At 33.8% G+C, this 19,774-nt stretch overlaps 1 protein-coding gene across 1 annotated transcript in view; it reads right to left on the bottom strand.

Moving 5' to 3' along the window:
- Positions 1-272: 272 nt before the first annotated feature.
- The window catches only part of LOC125662407 (uncharacterized), a 39,970-nt gene continuing 20,468 nt past the window's right edge, over positions 273-19,774 (bottom strand). Inside the window, exons 2-6 of the mRNA XM_048894615.2 lie at positions 17,244-17,859; positions 16,868-16,952; positions 13,448-13,577; positions 7,196-7,409; positions 273-1,172 (exon numbers count right to left, since the gene is read on the bottom strand). Of these exons, the coding sequence (XP_048750572.2) occupies positions 1,100-1,172; positions 7,196-7,409; positions 13,448-13,577; positions 16,868-16,952; positions 17,244-17,859 (1,118 nt within the window). The 3' untranslated portion in view covers positions 273-1,099. The remainder of the gene's footprint in view (positions 1,173-7,195; positions 7,410-13,447; positions 13,578-16,867; positions 16,953-17,243; positions 17,860-19,774) is intronic.

The raw sequence follows: 19,774 nt of genomic DNA on the forward strand, positions 1-19,774 counted from the left end.
TCATGTAATTTTAGTCTCTTAAGTAAATAGACTATGATTTGCGCATGTTTAATAGTCAGATAAGAGGTCCAAGTTTTCCGCTGCTTTCTTAAACGCAATTGAGGCTCATATAAATATTGGTGTAACTAAATTGGACTAATTTTTGTCATAATATATACGCCTTTTTAAAAAAAAGGACCCAGAAGTCAACTTTTCAGATTTGTATCAGAGAATAGTTGTTTTAGCGGACACAATACCCTTTTGTGCAATAATGAGACAAAAAATAACAAATTCAATGAAGCATAGTATATTACGATAGACTGAATTTCGATATTATTAACAATGTCTGTAAAATCTACGTTAGAATCTAAAATTTAACAAATCAGAAACGCAAAAAGGTGAAATGGAATTAAGGATGTTAAATATACAAATATATTATAATCAAAGCTGTAAGAATGAAGCAAGAGGAAAGCATATTGAAAATTGAAATGTAATAATGTATGATGAGTTGAAGGATGCCGTGTAAGAATTGAAGTAAAGAAAACACAAACTACACAACTATGGTATTTGTACATGTATAACGTGACTTGAAATTAATGTGATACTACTTCATGAGCTGACGAAATCAGACAACACTCTTATGAAACGATTACTAAACTTTGGTTATCCACCCAAAGGAAGTAATATTTACCTCAGCTGTTGAGATTGGCGAATATCACTTCTCGGGGTATGATAATTCAAAGAAGCATTCTAATCAAAAGTCAAAATTGGTATAATACATGGTTTGTATTCAACTGATATATCTGAAATTGTTGTAGAATTATATGGAAATCCTTGTATGTATTTGATAATTAACTGTTCTTTTCATCCAGAGAAAGCATTTGATTAATTGAATTTTAAGTTCCAAATTTGAATAAGAATGCATAAAGCAAATGTATTGTACAAAGCGGGTAAATATTTTACATCCTATCATATTAGTGGACACAATTTAAAACAAACAAAAATAATAATATACGATTGTCAATTTTGTAAAATGATAATCATATTAGAATAAAATATCCAAAAAAAAAATCATTTCACATGAGTTCATATGGCTTTCATCGGTATTTGAAGATTGACATTATTTCGCAAAGTCATCGAATTTTAGATTGATTCGTCTGCCTTGGTATTTTCCATCCAAATCTTTGTATTCTCTGCAAGAAAAATAATAGGAGTAGAACCAATGAATGTAATCTACAAACATTACACACCTACAGATGTGATTTCCCCAGTCTCTTAAAGAGAGAGCGTTTCTTAGCGTATCTCCATCCTCATGTGACTTATCAATATTTATAGTTGAAAGTGGAAAAACTGTATCAATGTCCACCTAATATAGTTTAATTTGATTAATAACCAAAGTAAATAAGTACGTTGCCACCGTTTTTAAGATGTCAGACATACAAAATCAGAAGTATAGGTAAACATCAGAAAATCACACACTAGTAAAACAGATCAAGAATAATCAAAATAGATAAAAACTGTTAAAATGACAACTTTTAAATGTCAACAGTTCAGAAAATGTTGACTTATTTAGTAAGTATAAGTTAATTGTGGATATTAGGGAAACATTGTATAATAGTCATGCCGTAGAGGAAATACCAATGCCCTTAACAACACGTTTATGCCCTTGCCACAAAGTGGTCGGGGTTAGCTTTTTTATCATTGTCAGTTCTTCCACGACACCGAGTTTTCAGGACTTCTTTTTTATAAACTTCTTAAGATATTAAATTGATTTTCTTAATGTTAGTGTACATTGATGAGTTAGAGATCGAGTTTGAAATTTGTTCCGGTTTGTTAATTTTTGATGGAGTTGTATTCCTCTATCTTAGAAAAAATACTGTTAAAAGTTTTCTTCACCTTTTTTCTAAACGCCTTGAAATATTGAACTTAGTTTTTGTACGCAGGTGTATTTTTACTGTCAACAGTTTACCTTTCAACCATTTTCAACTCTTCAAGGGTTACATAAAGATTTTGCATATGAAGTACATATTATATAAAAAGCAGTACATGTTGAAAAGGGCTATACAATTAGTCACCAATTGGTGGAAACAATACATAACTTATACGCCATTTCATAGGATTTCTTATTCAATTTTCAAAGGTGTGAACAGGAATTATTTTTCTATCTTTATGATTGGTAACTGTTGATTATATTTAGTGTTGAGTTTGAAATTTTTTACAAAGATTCAGAATTTCATTTTCAAAGTAAAATTAGTATAAAAATCTATATGATGTTGCAAAAAACATTGCATTCAGGACATTGAGAGACTTGTGACCTTCTTTGAATTTTAAACTAAAGTTCGGAATTTGTTACAGCAGGGCATGGAAACTTTTGAATGACCCAATAGTTTAATTCATACAGAGACAATGGATTGAAAACATAGTTATCGTCAATAATTATTTTGATAGAGCACGAAAGAAATATTGATAGAGAAGACTGACCCGATGTATTTAAGGTACATAATACAAATCCATCCACAAGAAATTGTGCCTCATAAGAATTCCCTCACATGGAGTTCATATTAAAATGATGTCTAACTCCTACGTGAATTTTACGTGAAAACTCTTCACCATAGTTTTTTTATGTCCTCGAAATAGGATTTTCGGGTCATATAGTTTTTGGTCTGTCTATTACTATATCTGCAAAAACTTATACCTTGGTGAAACATTTGAATGCGTAGTGATATGGATTTCATAATTCACAAGTGTATTCCTTGTGACAAAACCTTTCTTTTGATACCAACATGTATGACAGTTTAACCTTCATCTTGGGGTTTGAGACAATTAACTTTTGAATATTTGGTGATTGGGCTTTAGTATTCCTTTTAACAAGACCTTTCGTTTGTTAGCAGAATTTACTTTGCTGACATTAGTGTTTCACAAACACCATCTTGTCTCACGTTTAGTTCGCGAAAAGCAATGAACATGAATTTTATGGGAATTTCGATATCCTAAATCTAAAACACATACAGATATACCTAAAGACAGAGAATATGTATCCAATCTCTCTATTGTTGGAATTAAAGGACTGCATGGGCATCTCTCTTCAAAACTCTTTACAATAAAGAGGGCTGTTAAATTTGATCAAATGGATCTTCTAAATGATACAACATCCACCGAAATTAAACTTTATATTTTTTGAAATAGGTTTACATCTAGTGAACAAAGTTGCAAAATCATATGTGTTTGAAAGAAATAGAACCTTTGTTTACTCCGTTTACCCGATCAAGATATAGGGTTCACGGCGGGTGCGATCGGTCGACAGGGGACGCTTACTCCTCCTAAGCCCCTGATCTCACCTCTGGTATATCCAGGGGTCCGTGTTTGCCCAACTCTTTATCATACCCCCCGCAACAAGTTGGGGGGGGGGGGGGGTGTACTGGAATCAGGTTGTCCGTCTGTCTGTCGGTCTGTCCGTCCGCCTGTCCTTCTGTAGACGCAATGGTTTCCGGGCTCTAAAGCATTATCCTTTCCACCTACCGACACCATATCATATATATGGACTACCCATGGGATGAAGATGTTCCCTATCGATTTTGGGGTCAAAAGGTCAAGGTCAAGCGCACTGGACATCGAAGTAGCAATATGGTTTCCGGGCTCTAAAGCGTTATCCTTTCCACCTAGAGTCACCATATCATATATATGGACTACCCATGGGATGGAGATGTTCCCTATCCATTTTTGATTCAAAGGGTCAAGCGCACTGGACATTGAAGTAGCAATATGGTTCAGTTTGTCATGCCATTTGTTTTTTACACTCAGAAAAGAGGTAGTTTATACCTATTACCAACACACTTTGGGAGATTGGGGTAAGCGGGGGTATTCTTAGTGAGCATTGCTCACAGTACCTCTTGCTTATTTCATTTTGTATTACTTATAGGAGTTATGAGATTGATCACTGTTAGTTATCTTCACCTTTCATGAGAACAGTTCACTTGAGACTTCGGTTTAAGTGAGATAAAAATGTAGCTACACAGTCGATAATATGCACTTTACTAAAAGGAAATTTATAGATATGTTTTGTGATATTCTAGCGAAGCAGTTGGAAAGAATTGATGCAATTTTCTGAATAAAAGCCTCGTTGATTTTTTTTAGCTCTTCTGAGCCGAAGGCTCAAAAAGCCTAATGCTATGGCCATTTGTGCGGTGTGCGGTGTTCGTAAACTTTTTAGAAAAAGGGCTATAACTCAAGAACCCCTTGGCCAATTTTTTTCAGATTTGTTACAGGGTATCACTGGCCCAAGGGCTTTCATACATACTAAAAAGAGGGATGTGACCCTTTAACAAGGGGAGATAATCAGGAAAATACAAACAAAAGTAGTGGTTGCTAAAAAATCTTCTTCTCAAGAACCACTGGGCAGATTATCACCAAACTTACACATAAGGATGAGGATATGTTGTAGATTAAAAATTGTTCAAGGCATTACCCTGGGGCAAAGGGCGTGGTCTCAAGGTCACTTCAAAGTTGACCTAAATTCATATTTCCTTAAATCTTTGATATTTTAGTCATTATAAGGACTAGGATTATCAAATTTTGACAGTTGATGCAGCTTAGGACCGTGTGTCAAGTTGTCTCAAAAGTAGGTCACGGTGACCTACTTTTTGAATTTTGCAGGTATTTATTTTAAAATTAATTTTGATACATATCTTGGACACTTTGAAGCCTATGATCATCAATACTTGTCAGTTGGTGGATCATGGGACCTAGAAATGTGTCAACTGAAAAATAGGTCACCGTGACCTACTTTCTGAATTTTATGGCTTATCATTTATAGATATATTTTAAGTTGTTATTTCAAATACCGAGAGGTTTAGAATCATCAAATCTTGTAAGTTGATGCATCTTGAGGCCTTGAAACATATTTATAAAAAAGTTGGTCACAGTTACCTAATTTTTGAATTTTGCAGTTATTCAAATTTCACATTTTCAATTTTAGATGCATATTTTGGGCACTGTAAAACCTAGGATCATCAAACTTTGTCAGTTGATGTGTCTTCAGTCTTCGGTTTGTGTCGACCAAAAAGTAGGTCACCGTGACCTACTTTTGGTATCTGACAGCTAAATTACTATATTTCAGACACTATTTGACCTACAATCATCAAACTTTGTCAGTTGATGCATCTTGAGTCTTCGGAGTGTATCGACCAAAAAGTAGGTCACGGTGACCTACTTTTGGCATTTGACAGTTATATTTATATATTTCAGTCACTATTTGACCTACAATCATCAAACTTTGACAGTTGATGCATCTTGAGTCTACGGAGTGTGTCGACCAAAAAGTAGGTCACCTTGACCTACTTTTGGAATTTGACGGCTATATTTATATATTTCAGATACTATTTGACCTACAGTCATCAAACTTTGTCAGTTGTTGGGTCTTGACCTACTTTTGGAATTGGACGGCTATATTTATATATTTCAGATACTATTTGACGTACAGTAATCAAACGTTGTCAGTTGATGTGTCTTGCATGTTCAAAGGGTGTCGACCAAAAGTAGGTCACCTTGACCTACTTTTGGAATTGGACGGCTATATTTATATATTTCAGATACTATTTGACCTACAGACTACAAACATTGTCAGTTGATGGGTCTTGCATGTTCAGAGTTCGCTGACCAAAAAGTAGGTCACCATGACCTACGATTGGAATTTGACAGCTATATTTCAATATTCAGACACTAATTGGCTTAAAATCATCAAACTTTGTCAGTTGACATTTCTTGGGTTCTCAAAATGTGTAAACCAAAAAGTAAGTCACATTGACCTACTTTTTTGAATTCTTAGGATTTAACTAAAGATTTAGAATACTAACAGGCTAAGAATAGAAATGGTGGGGTTGTACAATTTATCAGAAGAGCGATTCTAGGCCCTTGGGCCTCTTGTTTCAAATGATATTTAAATCGTCATTGTGACCTCGGTATAGAAATTCTGACTGATGCAACATAACATTTGTACATCTTATGATTGTCTTTCTGTTCTAGATGTTATTTGTTATTTTTAATACTGTTTCCCCCAATGACCAGGACACTATTCACAAACACCACATTTTTCATTTAAATTTCAATTTAGTTAACAGTAACTATACCAATTCAGTTAACAGTAGCAGTATATGTATATAGATATCATTTTAGCTAAGAGTAGCAATAAATATATCATTTTAGTTAACAGTAGCAGTAAAGATATCATTTTAGTTAGCAGTGGCAGTTGAGATAGCATTTAGTTAACAGTGGTAGTAGAGATATCATTTAGTTAACAATGGCAGCAGAGATATTATTTAGTTAACAGTGGCAGTAGAGATATTATTTAGTTAACAGTAGGAGTAGAAATACCATTTTAGTTAACAGTAGCAGTAGAGATATCATTTTAGCTAACAGTGGCAGTAGAGAGCATTTTAGTTAACAGTGGCAGTAGAGATATTATTTAGTTAACAGTGGCAGTAGAGATGTCATTTTAGTTAACAGTGGCAGTAGAGATATCATTTACTTAACAGTAGGAGTAGAGATATCAATTAGTTAACAGTAGGAGTAGAGATATCATTTTAGTTAACAGTAGCAGTAGATATATCATTTTAGTTAACAGTGACAATAGAGATATCATTTTAGTTAATAGTGACAGTAGTGATATCATTTTAGTTAACAGTGGCAGTAGAGATATCATTTTAGTTAACACTGGCAGTAGAGATATCATTTTAGTTAACAGTGGCAGTAAAGCTATTATTTAAGTCAACAGTGGCAGTAGAGATATCAATTAGTTAACAGTAGGAGTAGAGATACCATTTTAGTTAACAGTAGCAGTAGATATATCATTTTAGTTAACAGTGACAATAGATATATCATTTTAGTTAATAGTGGCAGTAGAGATATCATTTTAGTTAACAGTGGCAGTAGAGATATCATTTTAGTTAACACTGGCAGTAGAGATATCATTTTAATTAACAGTGGCAGTAAAGCTATCATTTTAGTCAACAGTGGCAGTAAAGATATCTTAGTTAACAGTGGCAGTAAAGATGTCATTTTAGTTAACAGTGGCAGTAAAGATATCATTTTAGTTAACAGTGGCAGTAGAGATATCATTTTATTTAACAGTAGGAGTAGAAATATCAATTCAGTTAACAGCGGCAATAGAGATATCATTTTCGTTAACAGTAGCAGTATATATAAGTTTGTAGATACGTACCTCAACTTAACACCTTTCAGTTCCAACATCTCCCAAGAGGCCTTGAATTCCTCTTTTGCAGCTTTATCATCAGCGTAGTATATCACTTCCTTGATCCCCGACTGTATCAGGAGCTTTGTGCATTCATTGCAGGGGAACAGTGTTACATATACCGTGCAACCCTTCAAACTGGTACCATGTCTGTTCACAACTGCATTCATTTCTGCATGACAAACTGAAATAATCCATATATACTGGACTTAATGTATAATTGAATGAAAGCAAGAGTTATTGCCCTTGGATTCAATATTTTCAAACATATAATTGATTATTCTATGTTAACACATTTTTCTGTTTAAACACGCACACACACACACACACACACACACACACACACACACACATATATATATATATATATATATATATATATATATATATTAAAAGAAATAGAATAAACAGTACACAAAGTTAAAAATTTAACGTAAGCGTTTTCATTTTATAATCTTCAGGCGTTACATTTTAAAATAGGTTTGAAATGGCCTGACGTCATAAAGGCGTCCTAACATATGTTTACTGTTACTATCTATGACGTCATAATATACTTAACGTAAAAACCTTTTCCCTTCATTCGTTTATGACGTCGTTATGTACGTGAAATGTTAGGACGCCTTTATGACGTCAGGCCATTTCAAAACTATTTTAAAATGTAACGCCTGAGGATTATAAAATGAAAGCGCTTGCGTTAAATTTTTAACTTTGTGTACTGTTTATTCTATTTCTTTTAATATATATATATAGTCCCGTGGGGATTCGGGTTAGAATATGTCCTCAGTACCCCCTTCCTTGTCGTAAGAGGCGACTAAATGGGGCGGTCCCTCGGACGGGACCGCAAAAACCGAGGTCCCGTGTCACAGCAATTGTGGCACGATCAAGATCCCTCCCTGCTCAATGGCCAATAGCGCCGAGCATAGGCCTAAATTTTTGCAGCCCTTCACAGGCAGTGGTGACGTTTCCATATGAGTGAAATATTCTCGAGAATGATGTTAAACAATATTAAATCAATATATATATATATATATATATATATATATATATTTATATATATATAATGAAAAATAAATTGATAAATGGATAGCTATAATTATACAGATAAATATTATATACACATACATACTTATATCTACATTTTTATCTATCCATCTACTTGTCTATCTATGTACATGTATATACATGTACTGCTATGTATTAAGGGGTTCGAAAGTGTTCTGTGAATTGACGAAAATGTTATCTAAATTCAAGTTGCAGACTTTTGGAATAGATAGTAGATTATAGTAAATCGATAAATACTGATACAATAATACTACATGTTTTAAGTCATTCGCTGGAGTGAACACGTCATTACACAAAATTTCAGGTGTTGACCAAGGAGAATAATTGTTTCAAGCAAACTTGAGATGTGATAAGCTGATACATAATGCGTGCAAGACTATAAAATAAAAATATATTTATTGTATTTGTATACAGTTTGTGTTAATACTGCACGAAAAAACACCTTTTATCACATTTAATAATTTTCAAAATATTTCCAAAAGAATCTACATTTTTTATAATATTTTTATTACCAAAAGGTGAACTTTCACCTGTTTTATTATAAAAGGTCTATGAAAGGTCACCTGTTGATGCCTTTTTTAAGCGAAAAGCTCAACCATCATCTTTTGCATTTGAAAGGTGAACAAACCTTTGTATCTATCAAAAGGCCAAGAAATATATAAAACATATTTTCATTGCATAATCATAACTCAACAGTAATACTGATTTTAATCTAATTGCAAAAAATAAATAGTGTATATGGAAAATTCAAAAGAATTCATTTGTGGATTTCAAGCATCCGTCTTCAAGTGAACAATGTACAAATATCCCACATTATATTACTTTACACAAATATTTGTTATATAAACATGTATTTGTACATTCTTCACCTGATGATGGATTATTAGGAATATGATATGGAAATGCACCAATTTGAAAAAAAAGTGCATGAAAATTCAATTTTGCCACACAAAAGGAGTTAACTCATTTGAAAATAATTTTAAACTATAATTGAGATTTCTTATTTAGTTGACCACTCCTCTATTTCCTTTGCAGTTGTAAATATACAATTTTGTACAAGTGGCTGCGTGATACTTTGTAACCCAGGTCACTGATAAATATATACAAAGGCTATTTAGATAATGAATTTTAAAGGAAACCTTTTTTATGAATTCTGCACATTAACTACGCATAAGTTTTCTACAATGTGCATGTCCAGGTATAACGGCATATTCATGTCAAATTCACACACTATCCAAAAACAACTAAAACAATGAGTTTTATTTTTAAATAATTGAATATTTATTGAAGTGTAATCTCACATTTAAACATCCAGTACAATCTGATTTTTCAGAAACATCCACCCATTAACTTATTTCACTTCAAACTGCTGTCCCTAGATACCACAGGTTTTAATGGAATGGCCCTTATACTTTATGACACTGTTTAACTGCCACAAAACTTCTAAATCTTACAAAATAATCATATAAAAGACATGTTAGACAATATACCATTCTCTTGGACATACAAGGATGACATATTTTCCCATTAGGAAATCCGTTGCATATACAAATTTGCTTTTAATTCGTTGAACAGGTAGATACATAGAAGGACCCTCTTGTTCATATTGTCTTCTATACCATACTTCCACTGGCTTGCCATAATAATATCTGATTGAATCATCAAGACTTTTGAACCAAGTGACTTTTGGAAGAAAATGGCTCTTTACTGTTCCATAATAATAATGGAATGTTCAAGAATGTTTTGTATTTGACCTGGATGAGGACTTAAATCATCGCATGTGTGTGCAAGTTGACCATTACCCATGGACCAAAATGCTAAACCAAATGATAATCGTACACTACGACTATGTTTTGAGCCTAAAACTGACCAATTCAGATACAACTCAATTCCTAGTTTTACTGAGGTACACAATTGAAAATTCTCAGTGCCATACAAAAATGAATACATCTTTTGAAGTCTCTTTGAATCCATTTCAGATAAAGTTCCACATTTGAACTTTTTTGCAAAAATACCCTCACTAATACTCCAGTCTACAGATAAAATAGATGTCTGCATTGAAGCCTTTTCAATAACACTAAAACTTTCTTTTTTGCACTGTTGAAACAATGTCCCATGCACATTATCAGATTGAAATTTTAACTTCCTCAAATAAAGAATTTGAAGAAAAGTTTTCATCAAACCGTATATCATATTGTTTTTCTCTGGTTCAACCTTCCTTCAAATATTTTTGTCATTACTTGAGCCTCAATTTGCTTTCTGTTTGTTAAGTAAGATCCAAGTATGCCATTTTCTCTCTCAAAACTAAATAACCAGAAGGCGTAAACTGGACCATAGTCAAACAAACAATCTAATAAATGACCATACAAATGCATATTTGATGTAATTAAGTGCCTTCCATAGAGCTGCTCAAACTTTATACAATACTCCAGCAGTAAAATATCTGCTACTTTAACATTTCCAAAAGATATGGTTCTAAAGCACAACCCTCTACAAGCAAGAACAAACTTTCTCCAGCATTCTAATCGTTATTGTGGTAAGATATATTTTAATACATAAATTGAAAAAAGTAAAGTCCAGTTTTTCCACTGATCAGCATTAAATGAACCATAGGATCTGGCAAATTTTTTAAAGCAATTTGCCCACATCTGATGGACAAAAAAATCCTACTTTTTACTGAATTTTTACCAAATCATTTTCATTCAATGCCAACTTAGTTTTCCAAACACTTATCATGTGCTTAGCTGTACCAAGAAAAATATTGTGCATTGGATCAATTGGTTTCATCCTAACTGGATCAAAATAATCTAGATCTAAAAGACAGGAAACGCGAATTCCATGCTTTTTCTCAAGGGCCTCTTTCTGATTTTGTTGAACATTTCGCAATTTTCCTACATATTTCTCTATGATCATCATTGCTTCTTGAATGCCATTCACTTCTGTCAAAGTCACCAAATATTTTCTCTCCTAACACACCTGGAAAATGTATTTTACACTTATTGCATCCTAAATTTGCCATATGACCATAAAATCCACATAATTTTCGGCTTGCGGGTACATCACATCCAACACATAAAAGTGCCAATCTAAATCTTTTCAATTGATTCTTCGATTTCCTGGACTTTATTAAAATAAATTCCTTGCACCAGGCCTCATTTAATTCATTTACTAGCGGTTGTATGAATGTATTAGTAGGGGGTTCTTTCTTCATATCAAGTATGATACCAATCAAGATAACATTTTATCTCTTAAATCTTTCTTCTCGTGGTAGATTTAAAATTGAAATATGTATGGCGCCAACTGAATAATGTGTATGCTTGAATGGCTGAAACCAGTCCACTTTCAACATTAGTGCATAATTACCTTCTCGAGTCAAACAAGATGTACTGTGAGGAATGCTCACTAAGAATAACCCCCGCTTACCCCAATCTCCCAAAGGGTGTTGTTAATAGGTATAAATTACCCGTTTCCTGAGTGTAAAAATATGGTATGCCTTTGTAGAAGAAAATGGAAGATATAGTCCAAACACAAATCCATGGCATAAATCTATAATTTTGACCTTGAGATAAAAGGTCAAGGTCATGAAGAGGTCGTGAATGTAGATGACACATAGTCTCATGGTGATACACCCATGTCTTATGGTATGACTATGTGAAAACCCTATAATCAATTTTGACCTTGAGGTCAAAGTTCAAGGTCATATAGAGGTCATGAAGGTACTCGACAACTCGTCTCATGGTGATACACTCATGTGTCAAATATAATATGCCTATGTCAATGAACAAAGAAGTGATGGCCCAGACACGAATCCATTGTAAAAATCTTTAATCTTTACCTTAAGGTCAAGGTCATATAGAGGTCATGAAGGTATTCGACACATTGTCTTATGGGGATCAACCTGTGTGCCAAATATGGTATTCCTAAGTCAAAGAACAAAGAAGTTATGGCCCGGACACGAATCTACACAGAAAGATAGACGGACAGACAGACAGAGAGATTCCTATATACCCCCCCCCCCCCCAAACTTCGTTCAAGGGGTATAAAGATATTGAAATCATCAAACATTATCAAAAGTAAACGACAGAGCCCTTCTCTAAAGTCCATTCTAAGAAGAGCATGTTATTCCAGTAGCAACAATGAAATATCTACCGTCAGCAAATGTAATAACCAAAGGCGCGCCACGTGTTCATATTTAACACCTGGATCCAAATTTTATTTCTAAATTACAGTGAAATCATCGATGACGTGCACCTCTTCCGACATCTTGTATGTGATAACTTGCGCTGGTTGTTGAGAAAGTTATACAGATCAGACAGGTGACACCCCACAACACAGGATTACTGTACATCGTCAACAAATAAGGGAACCAAAATACCAATGTAACCAAGTCAGTAAACACACTCGGAACTCTGCCAAAAATCTCAGTCCGAATTTCATCATTTTCCCTTTTACAAATTCCTAAGAGATAGTACGGAAACGTAGCGTGAAACAAAAGAAAAGTTATTTATTCAAGGATACAAACCCGCATTAAACGCTCCATAAAATGCAGAACTTTATAAAATTTAGAAACATTTTCACACATTATAAAACTGATTTATTTGCTTGTTAACATATAGGTCGGAAGTCAACTGCTATGTAAACAAACTTGTCAGTCATACATAACTTGTCATTATTATTACATATTGTATATTTTATATCTTGCCCAGACCAAAAGTCGGCTGTGTATTGTTTTTGTTTTTCCTGCTTTTTTTCTCATATGATACCAAACTCCCCGTCAAGGCCTCATTACGTCACCTACGAATAGACTTCTCATATGTGACGCAGTACAATATACAGATTTGTATATTGTGTGTTCGTAATTATCACGCGGGCGAATAACACTAAAGAAGTAGTTCGTAGTTAAATATTGAAAATATTGACCTTAAGAGCATTAATATAAAAGTATGGATTTTATTTTAAACATAAAATGATGAAAAGATCATTAAAAAGTAAGGAAACTGTTCAAAGTATAGTGTAAAGTAATGACCTTGATGTTTACGATCTTGTTTTGAACTGTTTACGTTTGACGTTTTGTTTCTTCGTTACACTACAGTGACGTCATACAGTATACGCGGCCTAAGAGATAATAAAGTATTGATTGAGGAATTTTACAACTTTTACCATATCTATGTTTATCAGGTTTTGTCCATGGAAAGTAAGCATCGTTGTCACTGCCAGAATCGAGTTCGACGAAGCCGTTATATCCTGTTGCAACAATTCTTCTTTCGTCATTTATAATGCATGCTCCGACCTGAAAGTCACAATAACGATTATTATGGATGCGATATATGATGTTCTGCTACATGTATTTGACGAACTTAAAAAAACGCAGCGCATTTTTCCACATTATCTAAGAATTAAGATATCATTTTTTTTGTGTTATTACAAGGGCTTTATAGTAGATTTGATGACGTACCAACTTCATTTCATATCCTAAAATAAAAACAAAATGACATAGTTTTTGTTCACTTGAGAGATTTCTGTTGTAGGATGTTAAGGAAGAATCACACCGGTACCTTGACATGAACATATTTTTCGAGCCTCGAAAGTAGAGGTTCATGATCACACCGACCCATAGCCGTGATGACAATTACCCAGAAACAGCAGGTTAACATCATCATAAAGTTATTATCATCATGGAGTAAATAGGCTTAAAACTCGGCCTCAATGTTTTCGCTTCCAATATAAAAGTTATCTTATGAATTGTCATGTCACAGATGTTGCAGTTTAGGCATTGTAACAGACTGTATTTAAAACTGTTCAAAATGAAACAACTGAACAGTATGTTTTACAGATTGATGAAATTATTTCCTGTTTACGAAATAAACTCTGTATACATATCCTGATGCGTTATTTCCGTATTATGATGTCATTGCAGTGGGGGATCCAGGATTTTCGAACAGTGGAGTGGCATTTTAAGTGTCAATCTGAAGTTTTACTCGTATTATTTTTATTTTTGAAAAATTGTGGCGAAAAGAGGGGAGCGACTTTCAATTCCCCATTCTGTTACATAAGCAAGAAGACCGGTTAAAGTACCCGACTTTTGAAGCGGCGATTGTATTCATTTATACATTAATAGTACTTATTTTCATTCATATTTCGATTCGATAAGTAAGTGAAATATATGCCAAGTATACTACCTCAATTCAAATCGAAGTTATTGCTAATTTAATAGCATTATCAATAACGTCATGGATAAGACTTTTCCCCCAACTTTTTTCTCCAAAAAACAACTAGATAACTGCAACATTTCATTTATATCATTGCTGGGGAAAAGGTTTGCTCATCCCTCGAGGAAAATGAAATTAATGTATAAAGTGGGTTAATAGAAGATAAGTCATGTGCACATAGAAATATTCGCACAAAATTTACTTCAAACATCAACATTCTTGATTGACCCGCTTAATTCACTGACATAAACTTTATCCAACATTGGTGGGACGTGCTAGGTAGACGTATATGTAGCCTCGTCTCACAATGTGTAAGAACTTGGAAGGAGATGAAAAACGAATGTTAAAAACGTCGCGTATTCGCAGTTGTGTTAAGTACATGTAGGGCCATAAAAATATGTCAGGAAAAAAGCATTAATAAACAGATCAATTTGTGACAAATTCCTTTAAAAACAACCCTTTTATACAAAAACAATATGTATATATCATTAAGTGCATATTGACCTCTTATACATTTTTCACCAGACCGACATTCTCTACATCAACTCTATCACGTGATCAAATATCAAGATAAAAACATATCGTGTATGTATAAATCGTTGAATTGGCACGATAGCCAGATATCAATGCAAGTTGAAGTTAATATAACTTCAAAGCATATTAATTTCTTAATTTGAAAAGTGCTGAGAGCAAGTTTATTGTGACTTGTAACATGTCTAATCTTTGCATTGAATATGCAAGATGCAGCGAATTTTGCACATACGAAGTTGAATCTAGCCTGAAAAACATATTTTCTGTTGAAGCCAGAACTTGCTCCCCTAACTTTCCTTTGGCACTGAAGTTCACATGTCACATAAATCAAGCATCTTTCACTTAAAATCCTTGGGGTGTCGTGCCAATGATGCAATTTTTATGTACGGAAACCCTGCAAATGAGTCAATTGTGAAAGTAACTATATGTGTAGATTAGGGGCGATATCAAGATCACAATATGATATGGATATTACTTTAGCATGTATGCTATATAAAGAAGAAATTGAAACTTTTTCAATATCAAAGAGAATTAATATAACCCATTTGACAGAAACTTTTACGCGATTGCAGTTTACCGTTTGACAGCGGTGGTAAATAACGAAACAATATTTTGACATTTCCAACCACAAAAGGACCGTAGATATGTACGTCATGACCTTCGTCATGACGTATTTTTCATTGTGACGTCGTGCAAAGTGCCAGTGCGGTAAAGAAGCAATCAATGGACCTCCATACTAAATTATCTGTACTGCCAATTTCCAATTCCCATCATTGAGTAGCCGAAACAAGCCAGTATTTGACTGCTGTTTTCCTTGATCATGCTCAGTATTTGTAATGACTTTGCAGTCTTGTGCTGAACATTGTTATGATTTACCTTTTCCCATTAGAACAGGCCAGTATTTGACTGCTGTTCTTATGTCCCATAAAAACTATTGTAGGCCAGTATATGACTGCTACATGATTTTTATTATGTTATACATTTTACATTAAAAATTACCCTAACTCACAATATTTCAGGTTAGAATATACTCAATGTTTATTTGATATTTTATTGTGTTTGTAAAAAAAATTGTATATATTTTAAAAATATATTGTCTTTAAAAATGCACAGGCCAGTATTTGACCGATGTGCTTCTTATCAATTGTCTCTGTGAAACATTTAAAGTCTCTAAAATTACAATATCTACGAAATCTCAACTTTCAATCCCGATACAATTACTTCTGGCTATTCTTGGGTGTCGCAGCAACTAACATGCTTATGCTTGTTTGTTGCTTTGTGGCCTTTTTTATGCACCACCTTTTTGATATTTAGTAGTATTCTTAACATATATCTATTGGCTGGGCTACTTTTGTCATGTCATGTGATTAGTCATATTTGTGTCATGTGACTAGTCAGCATGTTTTTGGTTGTATGTTTTACACTTTAACTAGTCAATTTGTAGTATTCCTATATTTTGTTTTTAAGCCCAGCCAATTAATTGCCATGTAATTGTAATTAGTTTTTTTTGTCGTTTGTTAGATTTAATAAATGGCATTGTCTCATGATTTGAGTCCTTTTCTTCATTGATATGAAATATGCAGTATATGAAAATTTGAGCAAAAGCAAAGCTCCGAATAGCTAGAATTATTTTCCTATTATTGCAGAAAATTTGTGGATATAAAGTATATTTATGTACAGCGCTGGTATTAAAAGTTTTATGGTGAAAACCTGAACTCAACCGCGTGAGCTTACATAAAATTTCCAAAATAATCTAAAGTAGTCCACGATTAATTTGATAGATTTTACAATACGCTATACTCAAGCCTTGAAAAGATCACAAAAGAGAGAAAAATCTTACCTGTCGATTTGGATCCTTGCTTCTTTTTGCAGACAAAAACGCAACACCCATAAAGTACTCGTGCCATGAAATTATCTTCTTTTGACTTAAATAGTACGAAAAAACATTATTGGAAAGAAAAAAAAACTTTCGTTCTGGCAAAATGCATGGTATACATATTGAAGCATAGGCAGTTTAAGAAAAAAATATAATTAACCATATTTCATCGCACTCTTATCCTCTACTGGATAGACCTTCACGCAAGTTGCATTACATGATTAATATCAAACAATATTTTTATCCTGTGTTTTTGAATGAACGAAGAATAATTTTGTAAAGTTTCAAAACTGCGGAAAAAAATTGAAGCTGTGAGCATGTAATTTTGAGTCTTTCTTACGAGATGTCTTTCAGATCCTCTTTAAGCCTTTCATCTTCATTCCGTCTACTTCGATCGTTTCCCTCTGACGTCGTCTCATATCTTTCATTAAAATCTTCCTGATGGATTTCAAGAATATGCATTAAGTCATCCCATGCTTTTTCTTTGAAAACCCGCATTTCGCAATTAGGATGTTCCATTAACTTCCTCAAACCTTCAGCGTTACTGTCGCTTTCCTTTTCGCTTTCCTTTTCATCCATGGAGTTGACATGTGGTTCACCATTGTCGATGCAGGACTTCCGTTTTATGTTATACAGACTTGCTGCATAGATTTCCATGTGTACTTTACTATTCTTCTCCATATCAAGAAAAACGATCAATTCATCGGCGCAAGCTCTACATGGCGAGTTGTTAATATACACTTGTATATTACGTTGTACCGCCATATCCATGTCATCTTTAAGGAGTTCTTCTTTAAGGTTTATCTCAGCATGCTTGCCTTCTTCATTCGATAGTATCTTAGGCTCTCCCTTGTCAACAATATAAATCAAACATGTATCTCTTACATTTTCTCCATCCCACGATCGATGATTCAAATTAGTGTTGAATATATGATCAAATGCCTTCTCTTTTTCACCTGGATGGTAAATTGATAAAACAAATGAATAAAGTATATACGTAAGATTGTATAATTTCAGGAATGAATAAACAGCACCCGAATAAAGTTCTAATTGTAATGCATAAAGATGATAAACAAAATTCTTGAAATATTTTATTATACATTGTTTACAGTGATTACCTGTATGCCAAAAATGTAAGTCAAGAGAGCCTAGGATATTATGCTATACCTAATGCTAAGTTACGAATTCAACTGGATATACCTGTTTTTTTTTTTGTTTTTTTTTTTTGTTTTTTTTTTTGTGTCACCAAATCACATTCTATCACACGTATCTAAATTACGTATTTATTTTTGTAAACAGATTTCAACACTGAACACTTGTTTACTTCTATGCTTTCTTTAAATATTTTTAAGATTTTATACCGGTAGGGACAATCTTGATAGAAATCGTGTTTTCACACCATAAACTAACGAATTAATGTTATAAGAATGTATTCTAAGTGTTATAACTATTAAGTTCTCGTTAGCTGCTCTGTATTGAATTGGAAATTCAGTGAATATTCTGACCCGAAGTTTTCGGTTTTCTGTTAAATGCATATGCCGCCTGTCTCTACAAACCGAGATGTCATACTCAACTAGAATCGGTCAGGTGGGTTACGTGAGTTCATACCAACTTTAGTAGGATTCAATGTTCATTCTTACAAGTAACGTCCATGCATAATAGTCAAATTAATCACATTCACACATACTGTATGCCTGCAAGACCGACATATATAGCTGTAACACTAAACTTAAATGAACCCGTCTGCTATACAGTGTACAAATGATGACTTGTAGAAAACATTTGAAATACCTTCAATTTATATCCTTCGCTGATCTCAGTTTAAAATCACATGTGCCACAGTGAGAGTTGTCACTCTGTGACTCACTAAATATACAAGATTTGTCATATAATTTATAAAACTAAATGAACACATCAATATTGCCATAGATAGACCACGTGGGGAAATACTGTGCACGGTTTAGTGCACAGTTTGATAATGTTATACATGTGGTGGGGCACAATGACGAGTTACTTCATTCCAAAAAATAACTTATGTCTTGTCACAATTGTAGTAAACCGCCGCGGTGGTCTAGAGCGTTCGCCCTCGTGCGGAAGGTCGGGGTTTGAATCCTGGCCGCGACAGACCTAAAACGTTAAAACAGGTAGTGACAGTTCCATCGCTAAAACGCTCAGCATCAGGTGTGAATGTCACGGGTCCTCGGAGATGACCTTAAAAACGGATGTACCGTAAGCGCCGAGCAAAGGCCTAAATTTGAAGCCTTTCACCGGTCTTGGTGACGTCTCCATGTGAGTGAAAAATTCTCGAGAGAGACGTTAAGCAAGATGCAATCAATCAATCCAGATGAGTGAAAAATTCTCGAAAGGGACGTTAAATAAAATACAATCAATCACAAATGTAGCAAACTTAACTAATATGCTCTTTAAGAAATAATATATCATTTTGTGAGTTTCAGTGGATTATGACAAGAAGTTGGTCACGTGATCAAATCCTATAGGCCGAATGTCACTACAAAATGATGTTTTATTTCTTATATTTACATTCCTATTTTGATTTGTGTTGTTATTTTCGAGCTCTCATACGTTTATTATAAAAGACGATCGTATAGCGCCCTATTTGTTCGTTAGATTGTTGTCTAATAAATAATTGGGAATAATAACAGAATGTAAATTATATATAATTTAGAAGGAATACTGATTGATTGATAGTATTTACATCTTGTCGAAAAACGTTTACTCATATTGAGACGTCATCAGCTATTCATAGGTGTAGTATCACAAAATAACGCTCAGGGGCGTGACAGTGAGGGCCGTTTAACGTGCCAATGCCTGACGCTACACGGCACCTCCGTTTTTAAGGTCATATTCGAA

The sequence above is a fragment of the Ostrea edulis genome, chromosome 8 (assembly GCF_947568905.1).
Source record: "Ostrea edulis chromosome 8, xbOstEdul1.1, whole genome shotgun sequence".
Taxonomy (NCBI): domain Eukaryota; kingdom Metazoa; phylum Mollusca; class Bivalvia; order Ostreida; family Ostreidae; genus Ostrea; species Ostrea edulis.